The sequence below is a fragment of the Stomoxys calcitrans genome, chromosome 2 (assembly GCF_963082655.1).
Source record: "Stomoxys calcitrans chromosome 2, idStoCalc2.1, whole genome shotgun sequence".
Classification (NCBI taxonomy): domain Eukaryota; kingdom Metazoa; phylum Arthropoda; class Insecta; order Diptera; family Muscidae; genus Stomoxys; species Stomoxys calcitrans.
This window is the reverse complement of record NC_081553.1, coordinates 12,646,744-12,671,741: the sequence shown is the minus strand read 5'-3', so window position 1 is coordinate 12,671,741 and position 24,998 is coordinate 12,646,744. Positions and strand designations below refer to the sequence as shown.

Below are 24,998 nucleotides of genomic sequence, written 5' to 3'. Positions count from 1 at the left end.
AGTTTTAACATGGCAGGGTACATTACAAATGTAAGGGGATAACCACCGCTGAACATTTTTTTTTTTTTTGATGGTCACACCGGGATTTTAACCCAGGAGTTCGGCGTCATAGGCGGACATGCTAACCTCTGCGCCGCGGTTGCCTTCGTCAGACGTTAATGGGTAATTATCTTTTTTTCAAAAATTTAACTATAAATGAATCCAAAATTAGAAACCACCATATGTGATTTATAACGATTACAATTTGCCTAATCCATTTTACAATTCGACCATGCTAAATCATAATTTGCAGCATGCAAGTATATACTTTTATTGTCTCCGAATTAGTTGCCATGCTCTCCCACATTGAAACTTTATCTTTTGGCTTTGCCACATGCCATACTACTCGACCGTATAGTATGTATGTATGGAGGAAGAAAGGATTTGCGGTCGTACCATGGCATGCCTTATGCAAAGTACGGGTATGAAAGCAAGGCTGCTTGCTTAGCTTTCATTGCGAATTCTTGGAATGAATGGACGTCAATGCAATTGACAGCAACTGCAAACTTCAATGAATACAATTGCCGACATTATTCGTTATTAAATTGCCATAGTAATCTAATCACTGTTTAATTACCTTCAATCCTTGCTAAAGCATCTTCTTGAAATTGAGAAATAATGCGGGTACGAATGGGTGTGGGTTAATGGTTTAACGACAATTATAATATATGGTAGTTCAAGAAGGGCAAAGGGTTTAATTTCATTTTAATCTCTTTTCATTTTTAGCATGGAATAAAGAGATTCCAACAACATTTTAATGTGGAATTAAAGATCTAAGGAAATGTAATATCTGCAAAAACACCACTAATCTTACATAAATATAAAACTTATTTGAGAGTAGAGAACGAATAAAACATCCAAATTTGGGACTATGTTTCGTAGCATATTATTATATTATTATAGATTTGTGCATTTGTTTGCAACGCTAAGAAGGAGAAGAGCTAGACACATTGATAAGTATACCGATCGACTCCGAATCACTTTCTGATTTGATTTAGCCATGTCAGTCCTTCCGTGTATGTATTCTTGTAATCAAAGTGCAGGTCATAATTGTTGTCCAATCATCACGAAATTTTGCACATATCACTTTTCTGGCGCAAGAAAGAACGCTATTGATTTTGATAAAAATCAGTTCAGATTTAGATATAGCTCCCATATATATGTATCGCCCGATTTGCACTTAAATGGCCGTAGTAAGGACAATTTTCAACCGATCTGTACAAAATTTGGCATGGATTGTTTTGTTACTGATTTAAACATATTTACAAAATTTCATCAAAATATGATCAGATTTAGATATCTCCCATATAAATGAATCGCCCGATTTGCATTTAAATGGCTGTAGTAGCTAAAATTTCCAACCGATCTGCACAAAATTTGGCGTGGATTGTTTGCTTACTGAGTTCAACATACTTGCAAATTTTCATCAAAATCGGACCAGATTTAGATATAGCTGCAATATATATGTATCGCCCGATTTGCACTTAAATGGCCGCAGTAGCTAAAATTTTCAACCGATCTGCACAAAACTTGTCACAGACTGTTTTGTTACTGATTTCAACATATCCATCATAAAAATCGGATCAGATTTAGATATAGCTCCCATATATATGTATCGTCTGATTTGCACTTATATGGCCGTAGTAACAACAAATATCGACCGATCTGCATAAAATTTGGCATGGATTGTTTTGTTACTGATCTTAACATATCTGCAAGATTTCATCAAAATCGGTTCAGATTTAGATATAGCTCCCATGTATATGTATCGCCTGATTTGCACTTATGTGCCCGTAGTAACAACAATTTTCAAACGATCTGTTTTAAAATCGGTTCAGATTTAGATATAGCTCTTAAATACATATATACTTATTTATTGCCTGATTTTTATAATTGTGGGGTATTATATAGTCAGCTCCGCCCGACTTTTGCCTTTTCTTACAGGTTTTATTTCTCTTTATACCCACCAGCATTAGAGGGGGTATACTAATCAAGTCATCCATTTGTAACACGTCGAAATATTCGTCTAAGACCTCATAAAGTATATATTCTGGATCGCCTCGACGTTCGGTGTTCAGTCCGTCCGTCGAAATCACGATAGTGGTCGAACGCAAAGAGCTAGCAGCTTCAAATTTTGCACAGATACTTATTTTTGTTGTAGGTCGGAGGGGATTGCAAATGGGGAATATCGGTTCAGATGTATTGGGTTGCCCAAAAATTAATTGCGGATTTTTCTTATAGTCGGCGTTGACAAATTTTTTCACAGCTTGTGACTCTGTAATTCCATTCTTTCTTCTATCAGTTATCAGCTGTGACTTTTAGCTTGCTTTAGAAAAAAGTGTAAAAAAAGTATATTTGATTAAAGTTCATTCTAAGTTTTATTAAAAATGCATTTACTTTCTTTTAAAAAATCCGCAATTACTTTTTGGGCAACCCAATAGATATAGCTTCCATATAAACCGATCTCCCGTTTTGACTTCTAGAGCCCATGGAAGCCGCAATTGTTGTTCAATCGAACAACTGAAATTTTGCATGTAGTGTTCTGTTAAAACTTCCAACAACTGTGTTATTACCTGATATAGCTCCCATATAAACCGATTGCCCGATTTGATTTTTTGAGCCCTTACAAGCAATTTGTGTCCGATTTGACCGAAATTTTGCATGTGGTGTTCTGCTATGACTTCCAATAACTGTGCTAAGTATCGGTACATAACCTGATATAGGTCCCATATAAACCGATCTCCCGATTTTACTTCTTGAGCCTTTACAAGCCTCAGTTTTTTTCCGATTTGGCTGAAATTTTGCATGCGGTGTTCTGTTTAGACTCCCAACAACAGTGCCAAATATGATACAAATCAGTCTATAACCTTATGTAGCTCCCATATAAACCGGTCTCTTGATTATCCTTGTTCGGTTCGTAGAAGCTTTAATTTTTGCCGGATGGCAGAAGTTTGGTAGGTAGAATAAATGTATGCCCTTGAACTAAATTTATTTTGTATAAATTTTTAACAGAATCCATGGTGGTGGGTTCCCTACATTCAGCCGGGACGAACTTAGCACGCTTTTATTTTTTTTTTAAATAATTATTTTTATTTTTAAAATCATTACAAAAAATAATAAAATGAAAAAAAAATATAATTCATGCACAATGCATATAGTATTCATCGATTAAGTCTTTAAAACATTCTGACAAACGGATCCTTCACCTTCCTCTAGTGTTGGTGCAAACTGTCCTTAATCAATTGCAAGTGTTGTCCTATTAAGCACATGCCGCCACGATAGGCCCAAGTACAAGCATCCGATTTTTGGGAATTGTGATCGGCGCAAAAATCTATGGAACGATGCAGTTCATCATTGTGATCCACTGGACCATGGGCGCCTGCCAATTGGTGATGAATCATATAGGGATTGAAACCTTTTGTCTCATCAAAGAAGCCAAAATGTTCGAAAACGCACTTCAAATAGCAACGTGTGGTCTCCTCATTTGGATAGTCCCAGTTCTTGTATTTTTCCAATAACTCGCTGGATACCTTCAATTTGGTGGCACAATCCTCACGAAATCTGCTCAGATCTTCTTTGGTTTTTATTGTGTAGTCATGGCCATCGTGACTGATGTGATGGTCATGATGATCGTGATGATCATGACCAGCATGGCCTTCCTCGTGATGGGCCAAAGCCTAAGAGAAATTCACAAAAACGCCGATTAGTAGAGGTTCCACTTGCTTGTTTAGTTGTGATTAATTTGTGATATTCTTACCGCTGAAGCTAAACATAAGACCACTATGAATACTTTCATTGTACTGTTTGAATTCTTGCCGGTCACTTGGCTTTTTATACACTGCCTTTCTTTCTTTGTGCTCTCGGCAACTGATCTTCTTGCATTGTATGTATGGACCCGAGGGTGTTATCAGACTTTGAATGCGTCTATAGTATGGCTATGGTATTTTCGAGGTGTAAGCCGAATTAACCCAATGGGGGGCGATAATTGAGGAACACAAAATCAAAGTCAATTTAAGTTCAATAGCCCCTCAAGGTCCCACAAACAGATATGAGTTTTCGACAGTTTGCTACAAGTGATTATGTCGATGGTCATTTTATATGAAATGCAAAAAATGCAACATTTAAATAATATTTATAATCAGAAAATAATAATGGGACTGTATATAAAATCTAAAAGAGATCTCAAAAGAAAATCAGAGAGGAAGTAGTGTTGCTTGACATTTGTTTCGAATTTCTGGATGTAGTAGGTAGGCGGAAAGACATCTGGCGGAAGTCGATTGCACATACGAACCGTCGTTTCGAAAAAAGAATTCTCTCGGTGGTACATGGTCCAATCAGTCCAAACAAACCAATTGATTACAAACTGGTGTGAACTTCTAGAAAGAAACCTCATGTCAGAAGACTGATTTCCAAAGAACACACACCGTGAAAGAATCGAAAGAACAGCGCCACACAACCCACCTTCCGACGATGCTTAAGGTAAACAAATCGGATACCCTACCATCTCCATCACCAATGCCCGCCTCTGGACAGGGTCAAGCAGCCCCAAGGATAAGTTTGAAGCTCCGACCCATATTTGCGAGTTATATTCGATTTTCAGCCTGATGTACGTAGTGTAGATATTTAAAAGATCAGAGGGAGTGAAGTATTTCTTAAACCGCTTAAGAATGCCCAGCTCTTGAAAGCTTCCTTCGACACTTCGAATCAGTGATGGGCACACTAACACATTTGAAAATACTAAACTGTGTTTGTGTAAGGGGCAGTGAAATCTGAACAATCATATAAATGAAGAAGCTATGTAAAATAACAACAACGAACGAATCAAAAGAAGCAACACGAATCTGCTTACACTGTACGTGTAAAACGAAACGAACAGCACGTTTTTATGTGCGGTTGTGTGTTGTTATGTTTTGACCAACGATCATCACATGGAATTTTCATGCCCAGAACATCAAGAGCCTCCGACTGCTCGATATCTACACCGTCGATAGATATTGTCAATTGTCAAGTATTAGTGAATCGTTTGTGGGACAACAAAAAGCACTGAGAATTGCTTGCATGAAAATTCACTCTGTTTATTGAACCCCACTGAGAAACGGCCAACAAATCCTGGCAGTGTTGCGTCCATTAGCCACCTCCTGTCTTCAATCTCTCGAAGACTCGGCCTATGGTCGAATGATCATGAATGACAGAAGTTGCTGTCATCCGCGAACGAGTTGATCGAATTCGAAGTCAGAACCAATAGATCGTCAATGAAAATAAGCAACAAGTTAAAGCGTGGTATGTTCGGCCGGGCCGAATCTTATATAACCTCCACCATGGATCGCATTTGTCGAGTTCTTTTCCCGGTGTTTAGGCTATAGACCGATTCAGACCACGTATGTTGAAGGTCATGGGTGAAGCCGTTGTACAAAATTTCACCCCAATCAGATAACAATTGCGCCCTCTAGAGGCTCAAGAAGTCAAGATCCCAGATCGGTTTATATGGCAGCTATATCAGGTTATGAACCAATATGAAAGTCATAACGAAACACGTCATGCAAAATTTCAGCAAAATCGGACAGGATTTGCGCCCTCTAAGGGCTCAAGAAGTCAAGATCTCAGATCGGTTTATATTACAGCCATATCAGGTTATGAACCAATTTCACCCATACTTAGCACAGTTGTTGGAAATCATAACAAAACACCTCATGCAAAATCTCAGCAAAATCGGATAGGATTTGTGCCCTCTAAAGGCTCAAGGAGTCAAGATCCCAGATCGGTTTATATAACAGCTATATCAGGTTATGGACCAATTTCACCCATACTTAGCACAGTTGTTGGAAGTTATGACGAAACATGTCGTGAATAACTTCAGCCAAATCGGATAGGAATTGCGCCCTCTAGAGGCTCAAGAAGTCAAGACCCCCGATCGGTTTATATGACAGCTATATCAGGTTATGCATCGACTTCAACCATCCTTAGCACAATTGTTGAAAATCGTAAAAAAACACCTCATGCAAAATTTCAGTCAAAACGGATAAATATTGCGCCCTGTAGTGGCTCAAGAAGTCAAGATCCAAGATCGGTTTATATGGCAGCTATATCAAAACATATAGATATAGCCTATTTACAATCCCAACCGACCTACACCTACAAGAAGTATTTGTGCAAAATTTCAAGCGGCTAGCTTTACTCCTTCGAAAGTTAGCGTGCTTTATACAGATAGAAGGCCAGATAGACGAACGGACAGATGGATGTCCGGACAGATGGATGTCCGGACAGACGGACGGACATGGCTAGATCGACATAAAATGTCATGACGATCAAGAATATATATAGTTTATGGGGTCTGAGACGAATATTTCGAGGAGTTACAAACAGAATGACGAAATTAGTATACCCCCATCCTATGGATGAGGGTATAAAAAGAGAGGAGAAAGGACAGAGCCTTTTGGTACAACTCTAATAGTGCGATCTCTAAGAAAGCTTGATATAAATCAAGCAAAGTATTTACCGATACCAAGAGCGACAAGCTTTGAAAGGAGTGCACCGTGTCAGACCCTGTCAAATGCCTTGGCGATATCCAGAGCCGCGTGAAATCGTGGTTAACCATGCCCTCTATAACCTTGGAAATTGGTCGGTAATTCCTAGAGTTGATCGCCTTACTCTTCTTGGGAATCTTCCAACTCGCCAGGAAAGCACCAAAACATTCAGGCCATATTTTGTTCATCTGTTTAATGTTATAGAAAACATCATAGTACAAAATTTCAACCAAATAGGATAAGAATTACACTCTCTAAAGGCTCAAGAAGTGTAATCGGGAGATCGATTAATATGGGAGCTATATCAGGTTTAGACCGATTAAGGTCATACTTGACATAGTTGTTGGAAGTCAAAAAAAATATCTCATACAAAATTTCTGCCAATTTAGATGACAATTGCGCCCTCTAGAGACTCAAGAAGTAAACCCAAGATCGGTTTATATGGGAACTATATCAAAACATGAACTGATATGGCTCATTTACAATTCCAACTAACCTACACTAATAGGAAGGATTTGTGCAAAAATTAGCTTTACTCCTTCGAAAGTTAGCGTCACACGGCCAGATAGATAGATGAACGGACATAACTAAATCTACTCAGAATGGCAAGACGATCAAGAATATCTTCTCAACTCACGCAACTTTTCGTGATTTTTCGAACATCTTCTAGGTCAACATCTTGAATATGATCTTTCTGCTTTCTATTCAAAGATTAGCATAGCAAAGAACTTATAAAAGTTGAGCAAGTGTGCGTTATTATACAAAACACTTTGACTGGCTTGATGGATTATGATTTCTGATACGCCATGTATCTGCATCAGCACCTTTGTCAAATTGATTAAGGTGCTCTATATGCCCAAAGACTATTGAGTACAGTGTAGAGAACGCTTACGTTTTGAAGCAGGACTCAATAAGTCCTCCAACTCTCCTAAGCGCAGCAAGGGAGAAGAAAGCATTGCTTTCCACTATTGCGATAATAATAATCAATGCTAAGACATCAACATTGCCAAACTCTTTTTGTTGTGCACTTGAACATTCTTTGAATGTCACTGCAATGGACAAAGTTGCTGATGAAGATACGTGGCGTAACAGAAATCATGATCCACCAATCCAGTCAAAGTGCTTTGAATAATTACACGCACTTGTTGAACTTTTATAAGTTATTTGCTATGCTATGCTCAAGATCATATGTTATCTTGAGCTAGAAGGTCGTCGAAAAATCACGAAAAGATCTTAAAGATCAAAAAAAAGAGCGCAAACAGACAATTCGAGAAAATCCGAGTCGTGATTGAAAATTTTGCCATATTTAATTAAAAAATTAATTGGTTTAATTAATTTTTTCATTGAACATGAACATTTTTTCACAATCGTGATTGAAAAATTTGTAATTTCCAATTAAAAAATTAATTGATTAAATGATTTTTCTAGTCGAATTTTAACAAGTAAAAAGACGTTAAGTTCGGCCGTGCCGAACTTTGGATACCCACCACCTCGGGTATATATGTAAAACACCTTTTGTCATAATCCGGTGAAAAATGCATAATTTATGCCCCCATAGCAGCTTTATCGAAATATGGTCTGATTTGGACCAAATTCGACACGCATATTGAGAGGTCTTATAAGTGCAAGTCATTGTTCAATTTTGTAGAACAAAATATTGATCTTTGTGGTAGCCATATCCAAATATAGACCGATTTGAACCATAAACGACACGAATGTCAAAAAGAATAACATTAGTCACTGTGTCAAATTTCAATGAAATATGATTATAAATCCGCCTTTTATGGAGCCAAGACTTTAAATCGAGAGATCGGTCCATATGGCAGCTATATCCAAATCTGAAACGATCTGGGCCAAATTGAAGAGGAATGTCGAGGGGCCTAACACAACTCACTGTCTCAAATTTCAACAAAATCGGATAATAAATGTGGCTTTTATGGGTTTTAGACCCTAAATCGGCGGATCGGTCTATATGGGGGCTATATCAAGATATATTCCGATATAGTCCGATATAGCCCATCTTCGAATTTAACCAGCTTATGGACAAAAAAAGAATCTGTGCAAAGTTTCAGCTCAAAATCTCAATTTCTAAAGACTGGCGGCTTTATCCAAATCTGAACCGATCTGGGCCAAATTGAAGAGGAATGTCGAAGGGCCTAACATAACGCACTGTCCCAAATTTCGGCGAAATCGAACAATAAATGCGTCTTTTATGGGCCCAAAATCTTAAATCGAAAGATTGGTCTATATGGCAGCTATATCCAAATCTAGACCGATCTGGGCCAAAATGCAGAAAGTTGTCGAAGAGGCTAACACAACTCACTGTCCCAAACTTCGGCGAAATTAATGCGCCTATTATGGGCCCAAAACCTTATATCGAGATATCGGACTATATGGCGGCTATATCCAAATGTGGAGCGATTTGAGCCAAATTAAAAAAAAAAATTGAAAGGCCTAAGACAACTTACTGTCCTAAATTTCGGCGAAATCGGGCAATAAATGCAACTTTTATGGACCCAAGACCTTAAATCGAGGGATCGGTCTATATCGATCTCTCCCAAATTTCAGCAAAATCGGATAATAAATGTGGCTTTTATGGGTCTAATTACCTAAATCGGCGGATCGGTCTATATGGGGGCTATATCAAGGTATAGCCAGATAAAGCCCATCTTCGAACTTAACCTGCTTATAAACAAAAAGAATCTGTGCAAAGTTTCAGCTCAAAATCTCAATTTTTAAAGACTGTAGCGTGATTTCAACAGACGGACGGACGGACATGGTTAGATCGTCTTAGATTTTTACGCTGATCAAGAATATAAATACTTTATAGGGTCGGAAATGGATATTTCGATGTGTTGCAAACTGAATGACAAAATGAATATACCCACATCCTTCGGTGGTGGGTATAAACAAATTTTTAAAAATGGTGCTTAAGTAAATTACAAAGGCCCATACGTCCCACATTTTGACAAATCTATAGCAATACCATGGCAAACGGTTCTACTTGTCGGATTATACGGGTGACCACGAACCTTTGCTCAAACAACGCCACTCAGGTTCCATGTGCCTCATAAAAAAACTAATAGGAATTTTCAAAATATTTCAATGATTGTTAATTTAGATCAATTAAAAACTTAATTGAAAATTTAAAAAATTTCAAAACAATTTTTTAATTGGATCTATTAAAAAAATAAATTGAAAATATTACAACTACAATCACTTTCTTAATTGAATATAAAATTTTTTTAATTGAAATTTCTTCAATTAATTTCTCAAAAACGGTGAATGACATTATCATTTTCGTGATTGCAGAAGTTTCAATTAAAAAATTAATTGGATGGATTATTTTCGTAATTGAAAAGAATTTTTGTTTTTTTTTCTGTGTACGAAAAGTACACAAGTGCCCTTCAACTAAGTCCATTAGCGTAAATTTTCAGTAGAATTCATGGTAGTGGTTTCCCAAGACTCGGTTCGCTTGTTAAGTACAGACAAGTTTTTACTTATCTTCATTTTACATACTTTGTAATGGAAATATATCGTTAATAAAAATGGTGCAGTTCCAAATTTTATATCGAATACATATGGGTACATATTCGGATTATGTCCATCCTGTGAACATTCGATATCACCCCCATAACTTTATGTTTAAAAGTTTTTAGTCAATTATAAAATTTTTTATTCAAAATTCCTAAACATTTATTTTACACCATCTTGACTCGGCGCCTAAATGGTTAAAAACACTGCCAATACATAGTATATGCAGGATTGTTGTTGTTCTTGTTTCACTTTTTTATTGTGATTGACTGTAATTTTCCTAAATAATTGATAAGACGCGCACAAGTATCAACAATGCGACACAGACAGACACTTTCCAACGACATCCAGACAATAGTCAGCGCATCTGTCAGCAGATATGGCAGACATTGGGGCAAAAATAACGTGCTCTTAGAGACCTACATCAATTATTTTAAATAATTATAGCATACAGTTTAAATCATTTGATTATAGCTAATTATAAAGTAATTTTTAGTCGATTGAATATGAAATATTAGTTAGGTTAGATTGGCAGTCTATATTCTTAATATTTTCTAAACAGACTTACTTAGACTATTTAAGTACATTGTAATACCACAGTAGTGACAAACCAGGTCATTGTTGAGAATCGAACCCTTTACCTCTACACTGGTGATCCAAGGATATCTGCTTAAGCGTCCCAGTTTAAATTCTAGCAAGAACATCAGAATTTTGGCTATGTTTGTAAGGCCATTAGCCATGTAAAACTTCTCTACGAAGAGCAATCGCTCAACAGCTTAAGTTAACAGTTAAGTGGAGTATACACCTCAAACGAAATTTTCATTTGCATCCAAGACATTAATGTCTTCAATGGAAAATTGTTTTGAAGACTACAAGATGGCGACAAACATCGATTTATAATTTTGCCCGATTTTTAATAATTTTGGCTAATAAAGTAGATATGTACAGAAATAAATGTTTTCATTTGCAAGTATTTCATGTTGTATAAGTCCATACAACATATGTACATGTTCTTTCGTAATTGCGAGAAAAAATTCTCCAATGCCTATTATGTCACCCTGTTACACAAAGAAAATTTCATTTGAACTGCGTCTTTGCAAAATTAGGCATTTTTCGGTAACGGTATCGGCTTCGCTTGGGATATGTTAATGCATTTCTTATGGTAACGAAAATTTCACCAGAGGTGCATACTAACCTTTAGTCCCATATGTTAAATGTATAAATAATGAAAGTCTTTAAGACAAGCAGGGCTGATGTTTTGATTTCTAGTATGTGCTTAAATATCAATTTAAAGTCACATATATACATGCACGATATTAACCTTTTTAATTCTAAATGTGTTCGCGGTTATCATGGTCGAAAGTACAAGGCTCAGAAATGGTTAAATTCTACATATATATACCATCCACATTGTATTTAGCAGCGACTCCAACCATAAACGACGTTACCGACAGCATAATTGTTGATTAACCCCTTAAGATATGCTGTAATTTCTCCCATCAACATTGTAATAGATTAAATGGTTGTTATGAATTTGTTGTACAACTTGTCTGTCCCATCATTTATATTCAAATGCACACTCTTACCATAAACAGCATTATCGACCTTTTAACAGTTGTTAGTTATTATCAGAGATGCCAACTTAGTGCTTTTCGCAATATAGTTGGTGCTTTATTTTAGCACCAAAAACACGAAAAGGGTCCCAGTTGCAAACGAAAAAAATGCACTCAGTGGACGCTTCTTGCAATTCTAGTTAGTACTTTTTAACCATTTTGTAAGTTTGAGTTTTTTGATGTTGATTTTGTTATGGGGAACGTTGTACTAGCCTATTTCATAAAGCAGAGTGCTCTATTTAGCTTTCGGAATTGTTGCGGAAAAACTAAAACAAAATATGATAATTTTTTTTTAAAAAGGATTGCATGAAATCGTTTGTACTAACTCAATCTTAAATTTATATTACACATGGATTAATTGTTTTAAGTGCTCATTTTAAGTCATTAGCGTAAAAAAAGGCATTTATTTATTCCATATGTTTTTAGCTTATGCGTTTTTTTTTTTTTTTTTGTATGGAGTTTCACAGTTGTTTACGTGAAAAACTGAATAGATTACAAAGCCTTATGCGTAAATTGTCCCACAAATATTCCATTAAGGACTACCACATTTTTCGTGTTAGAACGAAGTGCTGTTTAGCGACGCTTCGTTGAAAAATCTTAAATGGCTGAATACATCACAAATGTTTTCAGTCCCAACGAGAAGAAAACTTTTACTGTTCTGTTGGGTAAACCAAATTAACAGCTGGATGATCAAAACAAAAACATTCGATGGGAACGCCCCATTATTTTTTCGTCAACTCATTAAGTCGTTGCGACTTTCTTGGTTTTTTAACTTAATCCAAAAACAATCCCAATACTAAGCTTCGAAAACAAATATTTTTCGTTAAAATGATACATTTTTCCTGCCTAGTTTTAAATCAGAAGAAAAAATTCTATACAAAAAGTCTATAAAGCAGCTATGTCCAAATATGGTCCAATCTGGACAATATTCAACAAAAAGGTATAGAGGGGTACCAGAACTCGCTGTGCTAAATTTCTTTGAAATTGGATGAAAAATGCTCCTTTTATAGGCTCATTACACAATATCGGGAGATCGGTATATATGGCAGCTATATCCAAATATGATCCGATCTATACCATATTTGACAGAAATGGGTAGGGGTGCCAAATTTCATCAAATTCCGGTAATAAATGGATCTTTTATGGCCTGAATACCCTATATCGGGAGATCGGGTGGTCGGTCTAAGGGCAGCTATATCCAAATATAGACCGATCACTGTTGCAAATTTCATCGAAATCGGATGAAAATTTACCAATTTATTGCCTCAAGACTTTAAGTCTGGAGATCGGTCTATATAGCGGCTATATTCAACTTAATCCGATTTTATGAAATCAGAAGATCAGGTTTATATATAACTTGATATAGGTCCCATAAGTGCCGATCTGTAGATTCTACTTCTTGAGCCTGTAGAGAAAGAATTCCTATCCGATTTGGCTGTGGATGTGGCACAGTGGCTTCCGCAATGACTTTCAATGTACATGCTTAGTATGGTTTGAATCGGTCCATAACCTGGTATGGCTCTCAAAAAAACTGATCTACCGATTATATTTCTTGGGCCTTTAGAGGGCGCAATTATTATCCGGTTTGGTTGAAATTTTGCCCGACGACTTCTCCAATGACCTGCAATATATGACAAGTATGGTCTGAATGGGTTCATAACCTGATATAGCTCTCAATTTAACCGAATTCCCGATTTTACTTCTTGAACCCCTATGACTTTCAACGTACGTGCTAAGTATGGTCTGAAACCATCTATAACCTGGTATAGCTCTAATATAAACCGATCTACCGATTATGTATGGTCTGAGTGACAATTATGGTCCGAGTGTATTGTCCATAGCCTGATATAGCTCTCATAATAAACGAATTGCAGATTTTACTTCTTGAATCTCTATAGGACGTAATTCTTACCGATTTGGATGAAATTCAATTGAACTCGTAGCTCCAAAAGCATAGCAATTCTTATCCATTATCGTTTATTTGCCTCTAAACATATACCGGGCAAAGAACTTGACAAATGCGATCCATGGTGTACGGTATATTAGATTCGGCCCGGCCCAATATACCAAACTGAGATGGAATAAAAATCTTTATTTGATGGTATAAATTCAATGAGTTTTAGTTTATGATTAAACATTTGCCAAACCATTTTTATTTGATTATTTTCAAAATTTAGCAAGTTATAGTACATTAAACAAGTAAAAAGGCGTTAAGATCGGCCGGCCGAACTTTGGATACCCACCACCTCAAGTATATATGTAAACCACCTTTCTCAAAATCCGGTGAAAAATGCATATCTTATGCCCCATAGCAGCTATATTGAAAAATTTTCTGATTTGGACCAAATAATAATTACTACAAGTCATTGTTCAATTGTGTATAACAAAATATTGATTTTTTAGTAGCTATATCTAAAAATAAACCGATCTGAACCATATACGACACGGATGCCGAAAAACCTAACATAAGTCACTGTGTCAAATTTCAGTGAAATCGGATAATAAATGCGCCTTTTCAGTGAAATCGGATTATAAATGCGCTTTTAATGGAGCCAAGACTTTAAATCGAGATCGGTCTATATGGCAGCTATATCCAAATCTGGACAGATTTGGGCCTGGTTGCAGAAAAATGTCGAAGAGCCTTACAAATTTTGGCCAAATCGAACAATAAATACGCCTTTTATGGCCCCAAAACCTTAAATCGAGAGATCGGTCTATATGGCAGCTATATCCAAATCGCGATCTGAGCCAAATTGAAGAAGAATGTCGAAGGGCCCAACACAACTGACTGTCCCAAATTTCGGCGACATCAGACAATAAATGCGCCTTTTATTGGCTCAAAACTTAACTCAAGAGATCGGTCTATATGGCAGATATATCAAAGATCCTAACACAACTCACTGTCTCAAATTTCGGCGATAGCGCACAATTAATGTGACTTTTGCGGACCCAAAGCCTTAAATCGAAAGATCGTCTACATGGCAGCTTTATCCAAATTTGGACCGATCTGGCCCAAATTGAATAAGGATGTCGAAGGGCCTAGCACAACTAACTGTCCCAAATTTTGGCTCCATCGGACAATAAATGCGACTTTTGTGGGCGCAAGATCTTAAATCGAGAGATCGGTCTATATGAACTGATTTGGATCAAATTGAAGAGAGATGTCGTAGGGCCTAACACAACTCACCGTCCCAAATTTCAGCAAAATCGGATAATAAATGTTGCTTTTATGGGCCTAAGACCCCGATCGGTCTATATGGGGGCTATATCAAGATATAGTCCGATATAGCCCATCTTCGAACTTAACCTGCTTATGGCCAAAAAATGAATTTGTGCAAAGTTTTAGCTCAATATCTCTATTTTTAAAGATTTTAACGTGATTTCAACAGACAGACAGACGGACGGACATGGCTAGATCGTCTTAGATTTTTACGCTGATCAAGAATATATATACTTTAAAGGAGTGGGAAATGGATATTTCGATTTTGTTGCAAACGGAATGACAAAATGAATATACTATATCCTTCGGTGGTGGGTATAAAAATGTTTACATGATCATATCGTTTAGTATGACATCGAAAAATTATCATAAAATTGAAACAAAAATCTTATTTCTCAGATTTAGTCTATCTCATCACGATTGAATTTTCTATGAAAGTAAACTTCCAAATTTGTTTCTATGAAAGTAAAATTTCGACATAACTTTTTATCATAACTAATCTCCACGAAAATGTTTTATGAACATTTTTGCGACAATATTTATTCCTTATTCTCATAATTTTCAAAAACCCCAGATGCCGGCGATGGAAATTTTCTTTGCTCTCTTATAGTAACCTAAAAAATATTTGATATTCACTTTGGGGTCAGTGTATGGAGGTATATGATGACCAATCATGACAATATGGGGCAGTAGACCATGAATCTGATATGCACATTTGGGGTGAAATGTCTGGGAGGCCGTTACACTCCCAAAATGCCCACAAATGGAACATATTGATGACTACGGCATTATGGACCTCAAAAGAAATGTATTTGATGAAAATAGCAAACACTGTCTGCTGAATATTAGTAGTTAATTTTGCTGCCAATGTAGCAGTAGTTCTGCTATTTCAGCAGAAGTACAAGTCAAGTCACTTGTTTGCTGAAAATGACTGCTTATTAAATATAAAGGGGATGTTAGAAGAAAGAAGTAAGAGCGTGCTAAGTTCGTCCCGGCCGAATTTTATATACCCTCCACCATGGATCGCATTTGTCGAGTTCTATGCGCGGTATCTCTTTTTAAGCAAACAAAGAATATTGAATAAAAACTTTTATGCTATTGGAGCTATATCAAGTTATAGTTCGATTCGGACCATAAATGAATACTGAACATTGTAGAAGTCATTGTGTAATATTTCAGTTCATTCGGATAAGAATTGCGCCTTGTAGGGGCTCAAGAAGCAAAATCGGAAGATAGGTTTATATGGGAGCTGTATCAAGCTATTGATCGATTCCGACCATATTAGACACGTATGTTGAAGGTCATGAGAGAAGCCGTTTTACAAAATTTCAGCCTAATCGGATGAGAATTGCGCCGTCTAGAGGCTCAAGAAATCAAGATCCCAGATCGGTTTATATGGCAGCTATAACAAGTTCTATACCGATTTACGCCATACTTACCACAGCTATTGGAAGTCATAACAAAACATCTCATGCAAAATTTCAGCCAAATCGGATAAGAATTGCTCAAGAAGCCAAGATGCAAGATCGGTTTATATGACAGCTATACCAGATTATGAACCGAATTAAATCATACTTAGCACAGTTGTTGGAAGTGATACCAAAACACCACGTGCAAAATCGGATAAGAATTGCGCCCTCTAGAGGCTCAAGAAGTCAAGACCCAAGATCGGTTTATCTAGCAGCTATATCAAAACATGGACCGATTTGGTCTATCTACATTCCCAACCGACCTACACCAATAAAAACTATGTGTGCAAAATTTCAAGCGGCTAGCTTTACTCCTTCGAATGTTAGCGTGCTTTCGATAGACAGACAGACGGACGGACATGGCTAGATCGACTTTAAATAACATGACGATCAAGAATATATATGGGGTCTCAGACGCATATTTCGTGGTGTTACAAACAGAATGACGAAATTAGTATACCCCCATCCTTCGGTGGTGGGTATAAAAATAGAACACATATGTAAATGTGTGTTTCAGTGGATGTTTATAGTCCCCACTGAATGTATACATTCCATAACCTTTTTTCTTTAAATTTAGATACAAAAGCCCATGCCAGTCATGTGCACATTAGTTGAGCAATAACAAAAAATGCGAGCTAGGCCAGCAACATTTCGAAATGTATACCAATGGATGGATCAGGTAGCTTCTTTACAGTAATATTATTTCACAAATTAAAATCATCTTCTCCAACAAAAATTCTTAAAAATGACCAAAAGTAATCAACGCAAGTAACAGGCAACCATTAAAACCAGCATACTATTTTTTTCATCAGACTTGTGTACTCAAAACAGCAGATTTTGTTGGTTGAAATAGCAGTAAAAATTTTTGCAAATACAGCAGCCCTATGTTTGCTAAACCAGCAGTAATGTCTGCTTTCCCATTTTCAGCAAACAAAAACTGTTGTTTTAGCAAACATTTTTTTGAGAGCTATATCTAAATCTGAACCGATTTTTATAAAATCTTACAGATATATTAAGTGCAGTAACAAAACATTCGGCGCCAAATTTTGTGCAGAACAACAAATACGACCAGCACTTATCAATGGGTCTAGCTCTTCTCCTTCTTAGCGTTGCAAGCAAATGCACAAATATATGATACCCTGTACCACAGTGATGGTGCAGGGTATAAATATGACAAAGCCGTTGAGTTAGCCCGGTTTTTACTGGTATAAAGTGTGCTAAAGAAAATACATAGTTCAATTAAACTTTCCCCGTGATGTCATATTTTGCGAAAAACTGACTTTTCAAATCTCTGCAATTTTGGGAGTGAGATTTTTTTTTTCAGTAAAAACCGAGTACCTTAAAATAATAATTTTCAGAACACATGAAAAATGTTTTGTATTTTGTTTTCTTCTAATGAGATGAAAATGAGATTTTTAGACATATCAATTCAACGATAATTTACATTCTAAATTCTTGTAACTCATGTTTCTCTGCGACACGAATTGCGAAATTAAACTCATGTAACCACAAATGTGATAATTAAACTCTATCATAACAAAGACAATTATAAATCAATCAAAGCAGAAAATGGGGGTAGGCAATGCTTTGCAGATTCAAATGTAAACAATAATTATAACAAAATACTTTGTTTTTCCATATACCTCATCGATATTATCTATCGTCATGATCATCTTCAAGATATTCACATGCCAATAAACAAATTATGGCAACGTGATAAGACGTTCCCTATTTCAATTGTAAACAAAATCTGGGGGGAGTTGCCTTCGCTTAAGAGGCAATTACAAAGAACCCAAATAAATCATAAACCTCTAAGCGCCTAACGAATAATCAAAGGAAGGTGTTATTAAACCTATTACGGAATGCCCCTTTCAAATTTAAAACAGTCATAAATTTTCCTTCGAAAAAAAAATACCGCCCACAACCATTGTTTGCAGTTTTCATCTTTAAAATTCAATGCCAAAGTTGTTGAATCATTTCGGGGAAAGCCGGTAGTACTTACCATAGGATGGTTGACCAGTTGTTTAGACTGGTGTTGATGTTGGCAATTAGACCCTTGTATGAAATTCCATTGGCCCTTTTTACTTTTGAAATTGCTGGCCCGCTCGATCTGCAGAAGGTAGACAAAACAAAGAAATGTCTGTATTAAATTTAGGTAATTGTAAGGAAATTTCAAAAATGTACGTAATTTTGGTGTGATTTTTAATCAATGATGACATTGACATAATAACGGTTTAAGTTCACTTTTGAGTGAAGACTTTAAAGAAGTGTTAATATATGACATAGTATGACACAATTGTTAAAATTTCAATTAAAAAATAGTTTTTAAAATTTTTTTTCAAAATGTTATTTCTTAGGAAATTTTCACAAAATTTAATTCCTGGTAAATTTAGATAACATTTCATTTATTGGAGAATGTTGTTAAAATTTCTTTTTTTTATATTCCTTTTTTATGTATTGGGTTGCCCAAAAAGTAATTGCAGATTTTTCAGGTCGGCCAAATGAAGTTGATGATGACCAAATCAAAGCATTAATCGAATTGGATCGTCATGTAACTGAGCGTGAGATAGGAGAGAAGTTAAATATACCAAAATCAACCGTTTATAATCACATAAAAAGCCTTGGACTGGTGAAAAAGCTTGATATTTGGGTACCACATGTATTGAAAGAAATTCATTTAACAAACCGAAACAACGCTTGTGATATGCACCTCAAACGCAACGAATTCGATCCGTTTTTAAAACGAATAATAACTGGAGATGAAAAATGGATTGTTTACAACAACGCACAGTGGGCCAAATGGCAAAAAAATTGGAAATAAGGCTACAACTTTTTATCTGTTGATTTTAGCCATACAAAATGTTCTAGACATTTGTAGAGGAGGACATAGGCTTTCAGAAAAGTGCTGTTGTTGGTCCATATCTTTAATACAGGGTGAGCTACAGGGTGTGAAAGTTGACCACTTTTGACTTCTCCAAGCTTCTGGGGGCCATAACTTTTGATCTACTCAACCGATTTACATGATTTAGGACTCTAGAGAAAGAGCTTGACAAGATCTAAAAAACTTATGCATAAAGTACCATGCCATCGTGTACTGTTAAGGAGTTATGAATTGTTTAATTTTAAAATATGAAAATTTGGCCTTGGTTTTTTTCAGTGTTTTTTTAATAACTCCGTCAATTTTAAAGCTATAAACTTCATACTTCACACAAATTATGCCAGCATATGTGTGCATAAAATACAAAAGGAATCACGTGAATATCTTTGGCGGTTTAAAAATGGCATCGTTTTCAATATGAAAAATATTTTTTTTGTCAAAAAATTGCAAAATTTTTCAAAAAAGATACTCCCATTTCCTTTAAGTTTTCGCAAACTTTGGCCGTCAAAGCATTATCATTTCTTTCCATTTTCACAAAGTCGAGGTATTAAGAAAAGTTTTAAGTGCTAATTTGGCTAATTTCGATATCAAACAACACCGTTATCTTAAGACCAAAATGGCCAATTTTTTTACTAAACTTCAAAAGTTTCTCACTGGAAAAAAAGTTCCACGGGGATTTTTTCGCTTTTTTTGAACTTAAATGAAAGCTTAAAATGTTCCCAACATTTTAAGGTATGTCTCGCCATATCCTAGCCATAAATGAGATCGTAGCGATCAAAATACTGAAAAAAGTCAATTTTCAAGTAGTGCTATATTCATTGCTAAAAAACAAGTATTACGTCACATTTTATTGCAAAGATGTTAAATAAACTTTTATTTGGTAACACTTCTTCTACAAAACACAAAAAGAATCATGGAAATATCTCTATTCTATTCCATTTTATGGAACCGGCAATAAAAAAGTCAATTTTTCAAAAAAGTCGAATTTCCCAAATTTTGTTTTTGTTGTCCTAATTGCACATGACACACTATAGCCATATTTACGCAACATACCTTATCGTAAAGGAAATTTTCATACCTTTCCAACGATGTATAAAACATTTCTCAACTCGGATTCTATCTACTCTAAAATTCATTTACACTTCATTAAACTCTATATAAAAATGTCTATTTGTGAAATGGAACCTTATATGGGGCCTACACTAAAACATTAATAGATTTGCCCAGGGTTTACAATACAAATGTGTTAGAATAAAAAAAGGTCTCCTGCCAAAGTTTAAAAAAATTGGAATAAAAATATGTGTTTTAGAGCGAAAACACTTCGCATCGGCGTGCGTTTGTATAGTACCTACATCTATTTTTAATGTAAGCTGATGATTTTTGAATAAAAAGTAACCTAGAAATATACCTGCATATATATATATATTTGTGTTAAGATTTGATGCAGACAAATGTTACCTGTTTCGCTATGTCGAATTCCCAGGAAATCCACCGTATCAATGAATGTGAAAAAACCTACCCATAAAAAATTCATTGTCATTTTTTTTAACCAAATTCGAGTCCAGGTAAATAATTATAGAAGAGTAAGTAAAAAGAGGCACTTTGGACCCCTTTTTACGATTGCGTCTGATACCTGAAATGGGTCATTAATTGTGAATATATTGCATAAATATTTGAACAAAATCCAAATTTTCTTCATTATATTTTGTAGAGGCGTAAAGGACATTTATAAGTTATGGAAGTCATACTGAAGTATTCCACTCTTTCGAAAATTGTATGGGACATCAAAAATGATTCCAAATCATACACGGAGTCATTTAAGGAACTTGTTTACACTTTGGACCACATATATGGAATAAGGCTAAATAAAGACGCTTTAGACAAACTTGAAAAATTCTACAAATCATTTGAGAGAAGGTTGCCAGAATGTTCATTCGCAAAAATCAAGTTTTTCAAAATGTATGAGAAGTGGCTGAAATCGGATCTACTTATTGAAATTAAACCGCTGATTCCCGGCCGGCCTAGCAAAGCATACGACGAAGTTACGGAGAAAACCAAAAAGAAAAAACAAGAGGAACTATTGGCGGCACATCCGCCAAATTTAATAAAAGATACGTTCAAAACAGCATTGTTAAAAACACAACCAAAAAATGTTGGACGAATTGTCGATGTTTTACCATTAGCATCTCCGAAAAGGGTAAAGAGAATGGTAGAAAGTATTCCAACTCCAAAATCGACTACAGAATTCACGGAGGAAGATGCACTGGCCCTGATTTTGAACCTAGGCCTCTCAAGAAACAAATACTCAACAATGAGGAAGGCTCTTCGTGAAAAAGGATGGGGTTGTTTACCCTCAAAACATAAATTGTACAACACCAGGACGAAAATGGTGCCATCAAATATATACGTGGACGAATTAAAAGCAAGAGTGAAACTTGCTGATCTTGTTGAAAATACAGCTGTTAGAATTATTTCTAATTTTACTGAAGAACAGTTGAACACATGTAATAATTCCGAAGTGGTTTTGATCAGCAAATGGGGTTGTGATGGATCATCTGGATTTTCCGAATATAAGCAACAAACAGAAATAGATACCAACTTCGCATCAATTTTCATGGCATCATTAGTACCATTGAGAATGAGATTGTACAAGGACCAATCTTCATCATCGAAAGAAAATGCATTTCAAGATATATGGATAAATAGAACACCTGGGTCAAAATATTTATGTCGCCCAATTCGGTTTGAGTATACAAAGGAAGACCGGAACACAACACGATCTTTGGTGAACGAAATAAAGGAAGAAATTGCTGCATTACCCATGATTGTTATAAACCAATTGGGAAGAAATATAAAAGTTTCGTTTCAACTACAACTCACTATGATCGATGGAAAGGTGGCAAACGCATTAACTGGCGTTATGTCCAATTGGAGATGCAATATTTGTGGCAAGAAGAATGGGCAATTCGAGGACAAGTCTGATGAAAATTTAGTAAACGAAAATGCGCTCAATTTCGGTATTTCGCCCCTGCACTGTAGAATTCGATTCATGGAGTATTGTTTGCATTTATCGTATGACCTTAAATATCGGACTAGCCCTGGAAACCGCGATGTCTCTGCTAGAAACAACCAAGATCTTCACAAAATGAGGCAGGAAGAGAAGAATCGAATCCAGTTGGAGTTTAAACAAAAGGGACTTATAATAGATAAACCTCTTTACGGATACGGAAGCACAAATGATGGCAACTCGGCAAGGCGGTTTTTTGAGGACCCCGTATCGACATCTAAAATAACCGGTCTTGATGAACACTTGCTAAGACGATTCAAAGTGATTTTGGCTGTAATCAATAGCAAAAAGATGATAAATTCAACCAAATTTGAAGCTTATAGTAATGACACAAAAAACATTTTATCTGATTTATATTCGTGGAAAGCTTTAACACCGACAGTACATAAAGTCTTACATCATGGCAAGGAAATTGTGGAATACAACATACTTCCGTTAGGAGAACTTACAGAAGAAGCTCAGGAATCCCGTAATAGAGATGTTAAACAGTTCCGGCTTTTCAATACCCGAAAGAGCACCAAATTTAACCAAAATTATGATTTACTTCAATATTTATTGTTATCGTCTGATCCGGTACTATACAGCATCAGAACTAAATGGCTACCAAAAATATGTGACGATATAGATAAGGACGATCCCGATGCCATTCAAATTAAAGAGCTTTTAAATTTTGATACCTTAGATTATTTGGTAGAGAATAAAATCAAATAATACAAAACTAAAATGCTTTTTTATTTTGGGAGTAGCTAATATACATATAAACGCACGCCGATGCGAAGTGTTTTCGCTCTAAAACACATATTTTTATTCCAATTTTTTTAAACTTTGGCAGGAGACCTTTTTTTATTCTAACACATTTGTATTGTAAACCCTGGGCAAATCTATCAATGTTTTAGTGTAGGCCCCATATAAGGTTCCATTTCACAAATAGACATTTTTATATAGAGTTTAATGAAGTGTAAATGAATTTTAGAGTAGATAGAATCCGAGTTGAGAAATGTTTTATACATCGTTGGAAAGGTATGAAAATTTCCTTTACGATAAGGTATGTTGCGTAAATATGGCTATAGTGTGTCATGTGCAATTAGGACAACAAAAACAAAATTTGGGAAATTCGACTTTTTTGAAAAATTGACTTTTTTATTGCCGGTTCCATAAAATGGAATAGAATAGAGATATTTCCATGATTCTTTTTGTGTTTTGTAGAAGAAGTGTTACCAAATAAAAGTTTATTTAACATCTTTGCAATAAAATGTGACGTAATACTTGTTTTTTAGCAATGAATATAGCACTACTTGAAAATTGACTTTTTTCAGTATTTTGATCGCTACGATCTCATTTATGGCTAGGATATGGCGAGACATACCTTAAAATGTTGGGAACATTTTAAGCTTTCATTTAAGTTCAAAAAAAGCGAAAAAATCCCCGTGGAACTTTTTTTCCAGTGAGAAACTTTTGAAGTTTAGTAAAAAAATTGGCCATTTTGGTCTTAAGATAACGGTGTTGTTTGATATCGAAATTAGCCAAATTAGCACTTAAAACTTTTCTTAATACCTCGACTTTGTGAAAATGGAAAGAAATGATAATGCTTTGACGGCCAAAGTTTGCGAAAACTTAAAGGAAATGGGAGTATCTTTTTTGAAAAATTTTGCAATTTTTTGACAAAAAAAATATTTTTCATATTGAAAACGATGCCATTTTTAAACCGCCAAAGATATTCACGTGATTCCTTTTGTATTTTATGCACACATATGCTGGCATAATTTGTGAGAAGTATGAAGTTTATAGCTTTAAAATTGACGGAGTTATTAAAAAAACACTGAAAAAAACCAAGGCCAAATTTTCATATTTTAAAATTAAACAATTCATAACTCCTTAACAGTACACGATGGCATGGTACTTTATGCATAAGTTTTTTAGATCTTGTCAAGCTCTTTCTCTAGAGTCCTAAATCATGTAAATCGGTTGAGTAGATCAAAAGTTATGGCCCCCAGAAGCTTGGAGAAGTCAAAAGTGGTCAACTTTCACACCCTGTAGCTCACCCTGTATTAAAGATATGGACCAACAACAGCACTTTTCTGAAAGCCTATGTCCTCCTCTACAAATGTCTAGAACATTTTGTATGGCTAAAATCAACAGATAAAAAGTTGTAGACTTATTTCCAATTTTTTTGCCATTTGGCCCACTGTGCAACGTTAGTCGAAAACGATCATGGTCCAAGCATGGTAAACCAGCTCAAACCACTTTAAAGGCTGATATCCACCAAAAGAAGGTTATGCTGTCTGTTTGGTGGGATTGGAAGGGTGTGGTATATTTTGAGCTGCTTCTAAGGAACCAAACGATTAATTCGGATGTTTACTGTCAACAATTGGACAAATTGAATACAGCCATCAAGGAGAAGCGACCAGAATTGGTCAATCGTAAAGGTGTCATATTCCACCAGGACAACGCTAGACCGCACACATCTTTGGTCACTCGCCAAAAACTGAGTGAGCTTGGCAGGGAACTTTTGACGCATCCACCATATAGCCCTGACCTTGCACCATCAGACTACCATTTATTTTGATCTTTGCAGAACTCCTTAAATGGTAAAACTTTCGGCAATGATGATGCTATAAAATCGCACTTGGTACAGCTTTTTGCAGATAAAGGCC

General features: G+C 35.7%; 2 protein-coding genes across 2 annotated transcripts in view; both read right to left on the bottom strand.

The window, feature by feature from the left end:
- The window catches only part of LOC106080610 (uncharacterized), a 335,328-nt gene that overhangs the window by 256,697 nt on the left and 53,633 nt on the right, over positions 1 to 24,998 (bottom strand). Inside the window, exon 2 of the mRNA XM_059363846.1 lies at positions 18,402 to 18,509. Within this exon, the coding sequence (XP_059219829.1) occupies positions 18,402 to 18,509 (108 nt within the window). The remainder of the gene's footprint in view (positions 1 to 18,401; positions 18,510 to 24,998) is intronic.
- LOC106080630 (general odorant-binding protein 99b) lies at positions 3,118 to 3,845 on the bottom strand. Its single transcript, NM_001311236.1, is given in 2 exon segments — positions 3,118 to 3,716; positions 3,797 to 3,845. Coding segments are annotated over 2 exon segments (504 nt in total). The 5' UTR covers positions 3,836 to 3,845; the 3' UTR covers positions 3,118 to 3,251.